Source organism: Miscanthus floridulus, chromosome 10 (genome assembly GCF_019320115.1).
Source record: "Miscanthus floridulus cultivar M001 chromosome 10, ASM1932011v1, whole genome shotgun sequence".
Taxonomy (NCBI): domain Eukaryota; kingdom Viridiplantae; phylum Streptophyta; class Magnoliopsida; order Poales; family Poaceae; genus Miscanthus; species Miscanthus floridulus.
The window spans coordinates 108,880,916-108,893,853 of NC_089589.1; the positions used below are offsets into that span (position 1 = coordinate 108,880,916).

The window sequence follows — 12,938 nt, forward strand, 5'->3', positions numbered from 1 at the left end:
AGGATATGGCTTGATCCCGCCGGCGAGACGAGACGGAGTACGGGCATGCTGAACCAAAAGGCCATCAACGACGTCTGTCCAAACCTAGCAGGCTCTTATATTGATAAATTATTTAATCATGTACTCGCTCCCGATTGCCACGCACGCTAACGCCAGACTTACGCGGCGGGACTGCGGGCCGCCGCGCGGACGCCGCAATGTGACGCGGCAGAAAACGGGCCGCCGCACATGGCCGCGTACAGGCAAGCGGCGTACGCGGACGCGGGACGGGCTGCCCGTAGCTGCGCCGTTTGCAGCGGCGGCGAGAGCTAGGAGGCGGCGCGCGTGGAGCTGCCGCAGCCGGTCCTCGCCTTGGAGCTGCCACAACGCGCGTGGAGGTGACGCGAGGAGGAGAGCTCCGGCCCTGCGGCGCTCTGGTCACCGCGAATGGTGCGCGCCAGCTCTGGCCCTAGCACCATGGGCGGCGTGGGCGAGCTCAGCGTGTGGGAGGGCAGCAGCCAGAGCGGTGGCGCGGAGCCGCGACTCGAGGAACACCGCCAGCACCGAGACGGGCGCGGACGTGCTAAGGGATTGTGGAAGAGGGGGGTATTTTTGACATCTTCGCTGGGCAGACCCACATGTCAGGGCTAGCAAACGGTGAAAAACAAACGGAAGGTGGACAGAACGGCGTAAAGGGTAAAAATGTTTCGAATGATGGTACCTATGACCGCTCGAACTTTTCAGTGGCCTATAGGAAATTGCAATATTTTATAATGGCACACAGATAAAAGGCTCTTGTTTTTGGGACTCTACTAGCAGACCCACACGCACAAGGAGTACACCCCGCCAATACTTTTTCTATCTTCTTACTCACATGTTATCTTCTATTCTTCTTCTTCCTCACACTCCCCTGCAGCTGGCTCATCCTGCCCGGCCCTGGCGCCGTGGACGTCACCTCCACAGCCGCACTCGACCACGGCCACCCCTAACATGAGCTTCTACTCTAGATCCGGCGCGAGCACCCCGCCTCCACCGCTTGCCAGGCTCTAGCAGCGCGCCACCGCCTCTGCCATCCACCACTGTCATGCTAATCCCAAGCTTCTCCTCCTCCTCTTCTTCTTCAGTGGACACCCTCACCGCCAGCACTACCCAGCCACCCTCTCCCACTGCCCGTGGGCAGCGCCCTCGTCCTCCGCCGCAGTCTCGACCACGACCACTACCTCTCTAGCAACCTCTCCCTGGCAGCCCATTCTAAGCGCGGAGAGCGTAGAAACCCCCGAAATCCCGAACCTGACGCTACCACCTGCTTCATCTCCGGCAGCGGTGGCAAGAGTTCATTTAATTTTTTTGTCATTTAGTGTGTGCGAGCTGAAGCATTTGGGTTGATTTTGTTTTTGTTTTCTTGCCTGTACCAACTAGTTGCACCGCTTTGGGCTCCCAAAGTCTCCATTCCTTGGCAACTGAAATCGATCACTAGGCCCACCACTACTAGCTTGGGGCTCGCTGGCTCGCTAGCATGAAGCCCACTTTTCCGTTCCATTCATGATTCATCCCGTGAACTAGCACTAGTTTTATAAATTGCAGCTAACATCATCTCCAAAATCTAGTAGTATAGTTCTCACTAAATAGAAAATACAAATCATGATAAAGCGCATGTATATGTCACCATACACAAAAGGAAATAAACTTTGGCCACCTCTAAACAAGTATTTGAATGGGCCATATAAATAATGCCACTGGGTGGATTCTTGTCACGTAACACTGTAACAGCATCTTCATATCTTCAGAAACAACCGAAAGCAAGTACTAGAAACAGGCTGAAGGGGGTATATTCATAACCAGCCGGTGGCACAGACACGTCACACGGACACCACCAAACAATTGAATTGAAACACTCAAACACACAAATGATCCACCGTTACCGTCAGAATGGGTTCGTTTGTATTCTGAGCTAGCTGTTCCTGGATTTTCTTCTTGAGCTCACCTATCTTGCGCCTTTCTTCCTCCAATATCTTGTATCGAGTCTCAGGACCAGGAGCGGCTTTTTTCCTGTCGTAATCCAAAAGAAAGTAAACTCGGACCTGGACCTCGTTGATGCTTGGGAGAAATGCTAGCCCAGAAAAATCAAATTCATTGCAGCTTGTGACCCATGTGACCTTCAGCCGCTCCAGTTTGGGCATTGCTCTTTCGTCAAATTTGATTGATTTGATGTTCACTGTCACTTGAAGGGTAAACACCCTGAGGCTTCCGAATGCTATTCCGCCCTGCGGAGATTTGAAATCAAGTTCTTCACACCGAAACGACGACCAGTTGCCAAGCAGAACTAAAATTTCTAGCTTCGGTAGTTTCCCAAGCAATTCCATAGTAGCATCATGCTCCAAAAGCCTAGTGCCCACTAGCTTCAACTTCACCAGATGCTGGAGCTCCTTGATCCATTCCGGCAACTTTTCCAGATTGCCGTACACCTTGAGGCTCTGCAGGTTTTCCGGAGGTGAGGATATCAAATCCAAGCAATCACGCAAACCTGGCTTTCCAGCTGAACTCACCGACAGCGATTCCAGCCTGCTGAGATTGGAAATGGCCGAGCAAAACGCGCGGCCATTCTTCTTGTTGATGCCGCTCACTCCTAACTTGCGCAACCCTGTGAGCATTCCGATGTCCCGTAGAACGTTATTTCCCCTTCCGACATTCACTTCTCGTAGTGTGTGCAAGTCTTTAAGTTTTCTGATACCCCTTGGCACCATAGCAGATCTTTCTTCATCTGCTCCCGTCACGGCTGCAGGGAATGCCACGCAGCAAGCAAAAGTGCATGCATCACGTCTGGTAAGGGCCTTACAGCTGGGGCCATCAATGTCCAAAAGAATAGGTATGCAACATCTCGCACAGAGAGACGCCCCCAGAAGACACCTCCGCATTAAACTAACATTTTCCCCTCTTACGTAATTTGATTTTCTTCCAGCATGGATGTACTGTAGCTTCCGAAGTTTGATGATGGTTTTTGGCAGAGCCGTTACAGATGTACCTCTGATGTCTAGCGTTTGGAGTTGCCTTGGGTTGCCCAATGAATCTGGCAGTATATCAATACCAATGCATCCACGTAGAGAAAGGTATTTTAGGTGAATAAGCTTCCAAATCTGATCAAGGTGATGATATTTTAGATGATAATCAGTCCCTTCCAAGTCGAGCACTCGTAGAAGCCTCATTTTGTCAGAAATGAAAAATGGCTTCCACTCTCCAAACAGTGATAGCGATCGTATTCGGGACATGTCCACTATGCCCTCGAATTCACTCTTATCTCCCTTCCAGTCGCTGCTTATAGCAAGATGGCGTATTGGGCCATGGATATTCATGCTGCAGCCTTTCTCCAGTGTCAAGACAAGGTTTTCCTCCATTGACTTTGAGATGGCAATGTCACGGATGAGATCATGGACTTTGTAAGAGTCAATTGATTTCCTGCTGTGAACTGATTGCTGAGATGGTAGAATCATGCTTCTATTCTTGAGTTCCATGAAGTAGCCATCAGCTATTTCAACGGCCGACTTCCCATGAGTCTCAGTTGAGTAACCTTCCGCTGCCCACCGACGCACCAGACGCCTTCGACTAATGTTCTCGTCTTCAGGAAAAATGGACAGATATAAAAAACAAGACTTGAGATGGTAGGGTAAACCATCATAGCTCTTTTCAAGGACTGTTCTTATCATTCCAAGCTTTGGATTCATCTCTAATTCCGCGTTGATATTCTCATTCAGTTGCCGCCACTCTTCTGCAGTCTTTGGTCGGTTTGACAAGAAGCCACCTATTACAACTATAGCAAGGGGAAGTCCATCACACTTCTTTAGGATTTGTTTTGCTTCTTTAACCAAATTTGGATTATCTTTCTCATCCAAATATGTAGCGTCATCAAATACCTGATATTGATACAATTTATAAGATTTATAATTCTTAAAAGCATAAAATAACTAATCTTAGATATATTTCTTTTTACTATTATAAAATTTGGGAATGCATGAAGCTTCGCTGTTACATACAAAAACAAAGTCCGTCTAAAATCCATGGAGTTAAGATCATTTTAGGGAGCATGTTAAGAGAACAAATTAAATAATATATGAATCTTGTATAGGCTATTTCTATGTGCACAAACATTTTCTTGATTAGATTAATCAAACGATTAAATTAATATCAAACAATTTGCATTTTCCTATATGTAACCGAGCGGCATAGGCCCTCTCCCAATTATATGATGTCAAACCCATTTATATAATCTTTGAAACCCTAGGGAAATTATTAATAATGTTATTTACATATATGAAAACTTAATGAAGAAGTCCATTTTCGATCATCGAACTATGAGTTATGATTTTGCCCAAGAAACTCAAATCGTAAACCTTTGACCATGTGACGAGTCAAACATAGGGGTATGTTAAGTCCCCGGGAACGAGACTCCCGACCGACCCCTCCAGGATCCCTCGGGGGCTCGTGGGCTATACCCATCGGGTACGCTCGCACGTACCCTCCGATCAAAGGTTGGGCAGAGCCCGAGCACGCCCATGGCCTCTGCTCAGGGCTCAGGGGCTTGCCAAAGCCCCGAGCTCCCGATCAACGGCAGCCCGAGCCTGACCCTAGCTTGACCCTAGCCCGACCTAGTGCTCGGGCAAGGATCTAACTCCCCGGCCGTCAGCTCGCCCGAGCGTCCAAGACTCTGGCCAAGCTCGGGGGCTCCGCGGCACCGGCCCGACCAACGGGCGCGAGGCCCTACCAGGCACTCCTCCGACAATGTCATGCAGGTGGTGTGACACAACAGGACAAGTGCCCCATCGTCTCTAGGTGCGCGAGCTCTCAGGCCAGCTCGTCAGCCCCCTGACCCGAGGCGCCTTTGCCACCAAGGAAGCCTTGAGAAGGCTCACATGGTGGAGGCCGGTCTTCAGTAGATAGCCCCTGGCGGTCAAGCGCCAGGGCCGCAACAACGTCAGGTGGCACCTGCAACTCCCCCAACTCCATGACAACACTGAGATCCATCCGCATCGCAGTAGCACCTTCATGGACCCTAGTGCACGAAGGCTATAGATTGTAGCCCCCAAACCGCCTTGTACCTGACCATCCCTAGGATGTAAGGGGAAGGTTGGTTTCCATAAATGGGAGGATCTTCTCCCTTCCCTCATTCGCTAGGAGGTCGAGAAGTCAAGCTCGACCGAAAACAGAGCAACCGAGAGGAACAGGAGAGTGTTCCTCCCCCCGGCAACCCAGCAAGAGAGAGGAGCGTTTCACTTACTTGCTAGGGAAGCAACCTCACTGCCGACGAGCCGTAGGATAGCACCGAGCGATCCCCTGCCAAACTCTCTTTCTCCTTCATTGTAACCCCCTGATTTGGGTGCTCTAAAAAATAAAGACTACTCAATACTGGACGTAGGGCCTCGAAAGCCTAAACTAGGATACATCGTCGTGTCTCCTCTTGTGTTGTTGAGTGCTGAGCCACCGGAGACCCACACTCCTAATGTTCAAAGAACAACGATGCTGGCCACAGCAACAAGCCTGCGATAGCTGGTGCGCGAGGTAGGTGAGCGCGTCAAGTGTGATCACGGCTCTACGGTGGCCGAAGCCACCCACCTCATCACCGGGCCAGGCGACGTCGCTCCAGAAGGCGGCGTCCGCCTCCCCAGCGAGGTCTCCATCGCAGCCGGTGCCTTTGCCCACGAACAAGTTCTCAACTTTGGGAGCTTGGCCTACATCGCTGACTGCCCCTAGAAGAGCATCTGACCTAAGTCAACGGGGACTATCACCATGACATTCGACCCAGTCATAGAAGATCGGGCTCAGCCCCTTGTTGACATCGCGGACACGACCCGGAAGGCCATGAAGGGCTTGGGGGCTCCTGATGAGAGTCAAACATAGGGGTATGTTAATTCCCTGGGAAAGAGACTCCCGACCGATAGACCCCCGACCGACCCCTCCAGGATCCCTCGGGGGATTAGGGGCTATACCCATCGGGTACGCTCACTCATACCCTCTTGTCAAAGGTTGGGCAGAGCCCGAGCATGCCCACGACCTCTGTTCAGGGCTCGGGGGCTCACCAAAGCCTCGGGCTCCTGACCGATGGCAACCAAGCTAGACCCTATCTCGACCCTAGCCCGAGCTAGTGCTCGGGCAAGGATCCAACACCTCAGGCGTTAGCTTGCCCGAGTGTCCAAGGCTCTGGCCAAGCGCAGGTGCTCCACAGCGCCGGCCTGACCAATGGGCGTGAGGCGCTATTGGGCACTCCTCCGATAAAGTCACGCAGGCGGCATGACACAACAGGACAAAGCACTCCACCTGATCTAGGAGCGCGGGGCTCGTAGGCCCGCTCTACAAAACCATGAGCCGAGGCGCCTTCACCACCAAGGAAGCCTTGAGGAGGCTCATCTGGTGGAGGCTAGTCTTCAGCAGACAACCCCTGGCCGTGAAACACCAGGGCCGCAGCGACGTCAGGCGATGCCCGCAGTTAACCCATCTCCATGACAACACTGAGGTCCATCCATACCGCAGCAGCACCCTCCTGGTCTTCGGTGCATGAAGGCTATAGACTGTAGCCCCCAAACCACTTTGTACCCGACCTTCCCCAGGATATAAGGGGAAGGTTGGCTCCCATAGACGAGAGGATCTTCTCCCTTCCCTCATTCACTTTGAGGTCGAGCAATCGAGCTTGACCAAGAATAGAGCAACGGAGAGGAACAACATGGTGTTCCTCCCCCAGCAACCTAGCAAGAGAGAGGAGTGGTTCCCTTACTCGCTAGGGAAGTAACCTCACCGCCGACGAGCCATAGGATAGCATCGAGCGATCCCTTGCCAATCTCTCTTTCTCCTTCGTTGTAACCCCTCAATTTGGGTGTTCTCAAATACAGAGACTACTCACTGCTGGGCGAAGGGCCTCGAAAGCTTGAACCAAGATACATCGCCGTCTCTCCTCTTGTGTCCTTGAGTGCCCGAGCCACCGGAGCCCCCGCACTCCTAACATCCGACGAACAACGATGCTTGCCACATCAACGAACTCACGACACCATCCAACTATCAAAACTATGCATGTGCCATCTCGCCTCTCCACACACACTCTCTCTTAGCGTCAATCAGTCGTGCCTTCAATTTTGTTGTAGTGCGTAGTGGATCTGACCTAGCTCACTATACCCACGAGCAGGCGCCCGTCCCCTTAGTCCCATGTCCATAGGAACCCACAACAAATCAATGCATCAAGCCTTACTCAACCAAAAAGAAACTAGTATGATAGGTTAGGGTTGCCCCACCTTATATGTTATACTCTACCACCATCAGTTTCTCTAACAATATTCCGCGTCACACATTGGGCCCAACTTTTCAAATCACATAATCCCTGTGTGATCTCCAAAAGATGTTATCAAGGCCCTAGGTCCAATGCTCCTTGTCACATACAACCTGAGTCCAACACTCTATGTCACAGAATCCGTGTGACCTCCAAGATGTAATAGGCTCCCCATGCTACCATGTGACCCCCTAAGATTTTTCAGGCCTTTCGACCATAGGCTCTAAGTGCGCAGCAGATCCGGCCTAGCTTGCTATAACCACTAAGCTAAGATATTCCTCATTTTTGCATAAGAGGTCCTCTTCTTAGGCCTAGGTCCACAGGCCCACAACAAATCAAGGCATCAAGCCTAACTCAACTCAAAAGACTGGTCTAATAGGTGAGAGTTGCTCCCGCTCCCCACAAATCAATTTTCGATGCAGGAATAAACCTAACAGATTTTCTCTATGCCACTAGGCTAGCAGTCATGCAAGATACCATGCCCTCGTCTACACATAGTCCTACTTGCCACAAATACACGATTGCCATAGCTCTCCCCCCTCCTCTTCTCTATCTGGCATCGATGCATGTCCACATCAATATACCACCATGTTCCATCCTTGTCATAGACATAAGCTTAGCCATCCATATTGTTGCATGCATTTGTGGTCTACCATCCACCTCCCTCCTGCATGCTCTCTTTTCTTGTCAATAATCGTGGCTCACTCACATCCTGCCGCTAGCTCCCAAAGTGCACATCACGGAGCGTGCATCTAAGTACCACCTTGGTTTTTGCCATGTGCCACCATGGTCGACCACGCTCCCTCCCTATGAGTGCATGCCATGCGCATTGAGTGCCATCATGTGACATCATCGACGTCTATTGTCTCCGGCGCTATTTCACTCCCCAATAGCCCACAATGACCTCATGTGCAAGACCACAACCCTCCTCAACTGCTTCTTTGAGCCTAGGAATTGCCGGAGTAGGGTTTCCCTCACTGTTCCTATCCCCGGTGGTGCACTACCACTTTGATTTTCCATGGACGATGACCTTCACTGCTTCTCCATCGAACCCGAGCCTGCAGTGAGCTTACACTAACCTTGGACATCATCCTCCACCCCCTTTTTTGAGCTCAACCATACCAAATTAGACCTATGCCCAACAGTAGCGTTAGGCAGCGTGTGGCAGAGGGCGGTGCAAGGGAGCACAAGTGCACATTGGCTGCAGTGGCCTCCAGAGTTGGTGATAGGTCCATGGTGGTGATTAGATGGTGTGCGCCATGTCCAAGCATGTAGCTGGCACTCTAGTGGGCATAGTGGGCCGGTCAAACTAGCGTTGCGATGGAAATTATAGGAGAGAGCAGTTGGGAGAGGGCTGGACGACCGTAGTTCAAGAGGACACTGTGGGGAAGAGAGAGGAGAGGGAACTTGAATATGACATGTGGACCTAGCAGCCATGTGCCGTTCACTAAAGTGAGAATCACCTACAAAATAGCTAGATGGCCAGTTCTGATTAGTTTTGATAGTTGAATTGTAAAAAAAAACTTTTGGGTTTGAAGTTTCATGGCCCAAATCAAACTCTCGATGGTCAAAAATGGATTCTCCCAAAATCATTGCTATTTCAAACCAAGAAAAATGGAGGACATTTATGTTACCTTTTCACTCAAGAGGCAAAGTGCATCATCTGGCTGAAGAACTTGAAGGTTGTACACAACTCCATGTTTTCCTGAGCAATGTTTGGCAATATTCTCTTCCCTTGTAGTCACAATGATTCGGCTTGTCTTTTCCAATACAGGTAATAACCTTGGTTTTATCCAGTCCCATTCTGAGGTCTCAAAGAAATCATCTAGAACAATCAAAGAACTTTTCTTCTCTAGTAGCCTTTTCAACTCCTCAATCAACTTGTCGACTTGCATCGATGCTAATGATTTCTTATTGCTGATTCTGTTATCTAATAATTCTTCCTTCTTAGAAGATCCTTCATGTAGTTGCCCGGCCAAGCTCCTAAGGAACTCTTCAAGATTGAAAGGGCGCATAATTGTGACGAAAACATACTTGTCAAACTTGTCACTCAGCTTTGGGCTTTGATAAACACCACGAACTAGGGTGGTTTTTCCAAGGCCACCCATTCCCCACAAAGAGATCACCTGAACATGCTGGCTATTATCATTATTTGAAATTAAGTCTATAATTTCAGATATTTCTTTCTTTCGCCCAATAAGTTGCAATTCCTCCAAAGCACCCCCACGTGTCCTAATGCGAGTAAGACTCTTTCTAGCCACCTTCTTCTCATCAGCATCCATAGATTGATCATCTATAATCTCACCTTGGGGCACTATATGACCGTCTATACTTGTGGTTGCCACATCCAAAATAGACTCTAGCTTCACCAAATCCTCTCCATTTGGGGAACCCTAAACAAAAGAGAGAAATGTTTAGGAACAACTTTTAGCCTTAAATTTTCATGAACAATGTTTAGTCTTGTTTTAAGTCACGAAAGCATATAATACAATAATTTTTATTCCTCATTCATTTGTACCCTACTCCAAACCTTAGCATGGGATCCAAATTTTCATGACTTATATTTGATTTCTCAATAAGATATGTATTAAATTAAATTTAAAGAAATGCGATAAGTACATTAAATTTAATCCAAAGGATGAGAGGATACATTTGCTAGATCAAACCATCTTACTCTGATCTCTATGAGATAGAGGCAAATCCATCTAACTGGATATGAACCATATCAAAATTATGTGTATAATAGGAGCTTCAATAATTATGCAAAGAAGATCTGTGCTACATTACTTACGGGTACTATTTTGCAGGTCAATGTGTTAACCAATCTACTACATCCAATATATTATATTTGAGGCAAGACATCTAATATATTTACCTGGTACAATTTATGATCACTGAATATGAAGGCATGCCATCAATTGTGGCGTCAAACAACGGGGTCAGTATGTTTTTACGTACTTGCCCTTTTATGCATTGTTGTCTTGTAAGACTGTACTAGATGTCTATACCATTTCTTTTTCTAGCATACGCTAGCTAAATTCTAAGATATAGATGTATTTGTTTTGAAAAAAATACAAATACATATATTTGTGGAATAATATGAAGCGATATAATGAAACAATGATTTTATATATTACCTTATCGTAGAATACGTAAAGTGTCTGATCAGCAGACAGTTGCTTTAGCTCTGAAGCTTGGCTTTCTTGCCCTGCACATAAGCTTGCAACTTCAACTTGTGTGCTTGACACAATGATTCGGCTTCCTTTCTTGTTGTTTGGGAAGCATTTCTTAATCTGATCCCACTCTTCAATGGTGGATAGGTCATTAAGCACAATTAGACACCTGGTATCATTCACATATCCATTGAATTCCTTTGCTAAATCTTGTTCTGTCTTCTCTTTCCCCAAAAGAGCTTCAACACCTTGGGTTGCATGAAGCTGATTCACCAAGCTCTGGACAAAGTCTTTTGGACTGAAAGGATGCATCACCCTTACCCATGCTCGGCATGGGAATTTGATTTGGACATCAGGGTTGTCGTAAGCCTCCCTGATTATAGTTGTTTGGCCCATATCACCACTTGTCCCCCAGACCGCGATCACTCTAAGGTCCTCATCCTCCTTGTTGATTAGTTGCACTAGATCCACTCTCTGATTGTCCTGCTTCGCGGCACGCCTTGCATCGTCAATGCCGAACATTGCTGCTGCAGTAAGGCCAGATTGCTCAGCGGAGGTGGTGGCAGCCTTGGAGCCCGATCCCTTGATGAGATGGTAGCGCACATTCCTCTGGCTCACATCCTCGACCTTGGCCCTGAGCTCCTTCATCTGCTTGGCTATACGGCGCCGCTCGAGCAGGGTGCGAGGGAATCGCCACCAGGATGGCCTCTTGAGACGAACAGCAAAATCTTGGAGGTTGTCCTCGACGTCGTAAGCAGCGTCACGAACCTGTTTCACCCAGGTCTTGACCACCTTGTTGTTGTCTCGCTCCTCATGCGCCTCCACCATGAAAGACCTCATCATCTCAAGCTCATCCGTGACGAAAGCATGGTCTTTCTGAATACCGAGCTGCAAGGCCACCTCCTGGGCAAAGGTGGATTTTGCGTAGCCGATCGCTCCATTGAGCACAGACTTGCCCACACTCAGCGCCGTTGCCTCCATGGCTCTGCTGTATTTCTGTATGGATATGTGTCAGAAGTGATATATATGCTCATATGCCTGATGACAGACTTATATATAGTACCAGAAAAGTAACACAAGAAGGCTCCAATTTAACTAGGACATCCAATAAATTTTAAGGCAAAAGAGGGTAAAAGGACTGCTGTTGATGCACCATCCTGGCTGCAGATGTCATACCTGAATCGGTGAATGCCGTCAGATCCAGGGCTCACCCAGCAAATAAATGTCTGCAAAATATGTTCCGACCGTGAGTGACAACAACAATAAAATTCAACCATTCATATATATTGTCGATGACACTACACTGACAGCAGCACAAAGGGCTTTCACTGTCGTGAGTGTATATGAGTGTGTACTGTGTGTTTGGGAGAAATCTTTTCCACTATTTCGTAGTATGTACATCCAAATTTAGATGCTAAAAAACGAAGCCTGTGAGAAACGTGGCCTACGACTGTGAGAAGGCGCTCTGACGAATTGAAGCTGCTGGTCGCCGGACGGCCCAGAGAGCCCTCTGAGGCTCTGATGTATGGTGACTAGTGAGCCGGCAAGGCAGCGTGTGGAGCCGCTTGCCGGCGACGAGCCACTCGCGCGGCGACGCCTCTCCTCCCGGTCAGTCGTTGCCGCTCTCAGATCTCGGTGGCTCCGTAGTCACTATTCAGTACCGAGGGGGTCAAGCTTAGCTAGGCGGGGTTGAGGGGAAAGTCATCGAGGCGCACGCCGCCCTAGGATTAAATAAAGTCATTAAACATAATAATACTCCTGGGTAAGACCATCTTGTCGGTTGGCGGGTCATGAGATGGCGATGCTGCTGGTGAGCACCCGCCTCGTAGTATGGAACAACCAAAAGGGCCAAACCTCCATGTGGCCGCGGTCCAAATCGGCATCTCAGATGGCCATGGCAGAGACCTTTGGCCCCTGCATGGCGCTCATACGGTCACATGGCTACACATGTGAGTAGTTCCACTTTGTGTGGTCATCCGTCCTGAGCTTACTGCACAAAAGAATCTTTATGAATAGCTGCTACTGTTCCCTTTTATATGGAGATGAAGCTGCTCTTGGCAGATTTTTGTTTTTTTTCTTTCTTGTGCGTGTTGTTGTTAGAATATATTCGAATTTTATCATGGGCATAAAGGACTACTACTTCCTTAAGCAACCTCAACGTCTTTCGCCGGAGCCATAGGATCAGCGTGATAAGACAATGCCACAGTGTACCCTGTTACCCAAATGAGCATTTCTAAAATAATAATAATAATAATTATTATTATTATTATTATTATTATAATTATTATTATATTATTATTATTATTATTATTATTATTATATTATTATTATTATTATTATTATTATTATTATTATTATTATTATTATTATTATAATTATTATTATTATTATTATTATTATTATTATTATTATTATTATTATTATTATTATTATTATTATAATTATTATTATTATTATTATTATTATTATTATTATTATAT

At 47.8% G+C, this 12,938-nt stretch overlaps 1 protein-coding gene across 4 annotated transcripts; it reads right to left on the reverse strand.

Moving 5' to 3' along the window:
- Positions 1-1,678: 1,678 nt before the first annotated feature.
- On the reverse strand, positions 1,679-12,415 carry LOC136486950 (disease resistance protein Pik-2-like). 4 transcript variants are annotated; one of them, XM_066484037.1, is made up of 6 exons: positions 12,313-12,415; positions 11,910-12,179; positions 11,635-11,684; positions 10,423-11,454; positions 8,920-9,678; positions 1,679-3,887 (listed from the first exon to the last, which is right to left on the reverse strand). In XM_066484037.1, the coding sequence occupies exons 4-6, from the start codon at positions 11,437-11,439 to the stop codon at positions 1,875-1,877; spliced, it is 3,789 nt and encodes a 1,262-aa protein (XP_066340134.1). In that variant the 5' UTR covers positions 11,440-11,454; positions 11,635-11,684; positions 11,910-12,179; positions 12,313-12,415; the 3' UTR covers positions 1,679-1,874. The 4 variants fall into 4 exon arrangements, with proteins under 4 accessions (XP_066340134.1, XP_066340136.1, XP_066340133.1 ...); XM_066484039.1 differs by having other exon boundaries at positions 11,635-11,663; positions 11,921-12,359; XM_066484036.1 differs by having other exon boundaries at positions 11,910-12,359.
- Positions 12,416-12,938: the final 523 nt, after the last annotated feature.

Coding starts and splice junctions, on each gene's coding strand:
- LOC136486950 (XM_066484037.1), bottom strand. CDS start 11,439: ATGGAGGCAACGGCGCTGAGTGTGGGCAAGTCTGTGCTCAATGGAGCG. Junction 9,679..10,422: donor TTTACGTATTCTACGATAAG/GTAATATATAAA, acceptor TCTTTTGTTTAG/GGTTCCCCAAATGGAGAGGA. Junction 3,888..8,919: donor TTTGCCTCTTGAGTGAAAAG/GTAACATAAATG, acceptor TATCAATATCAG/GTATTTGATGACGCTACATA.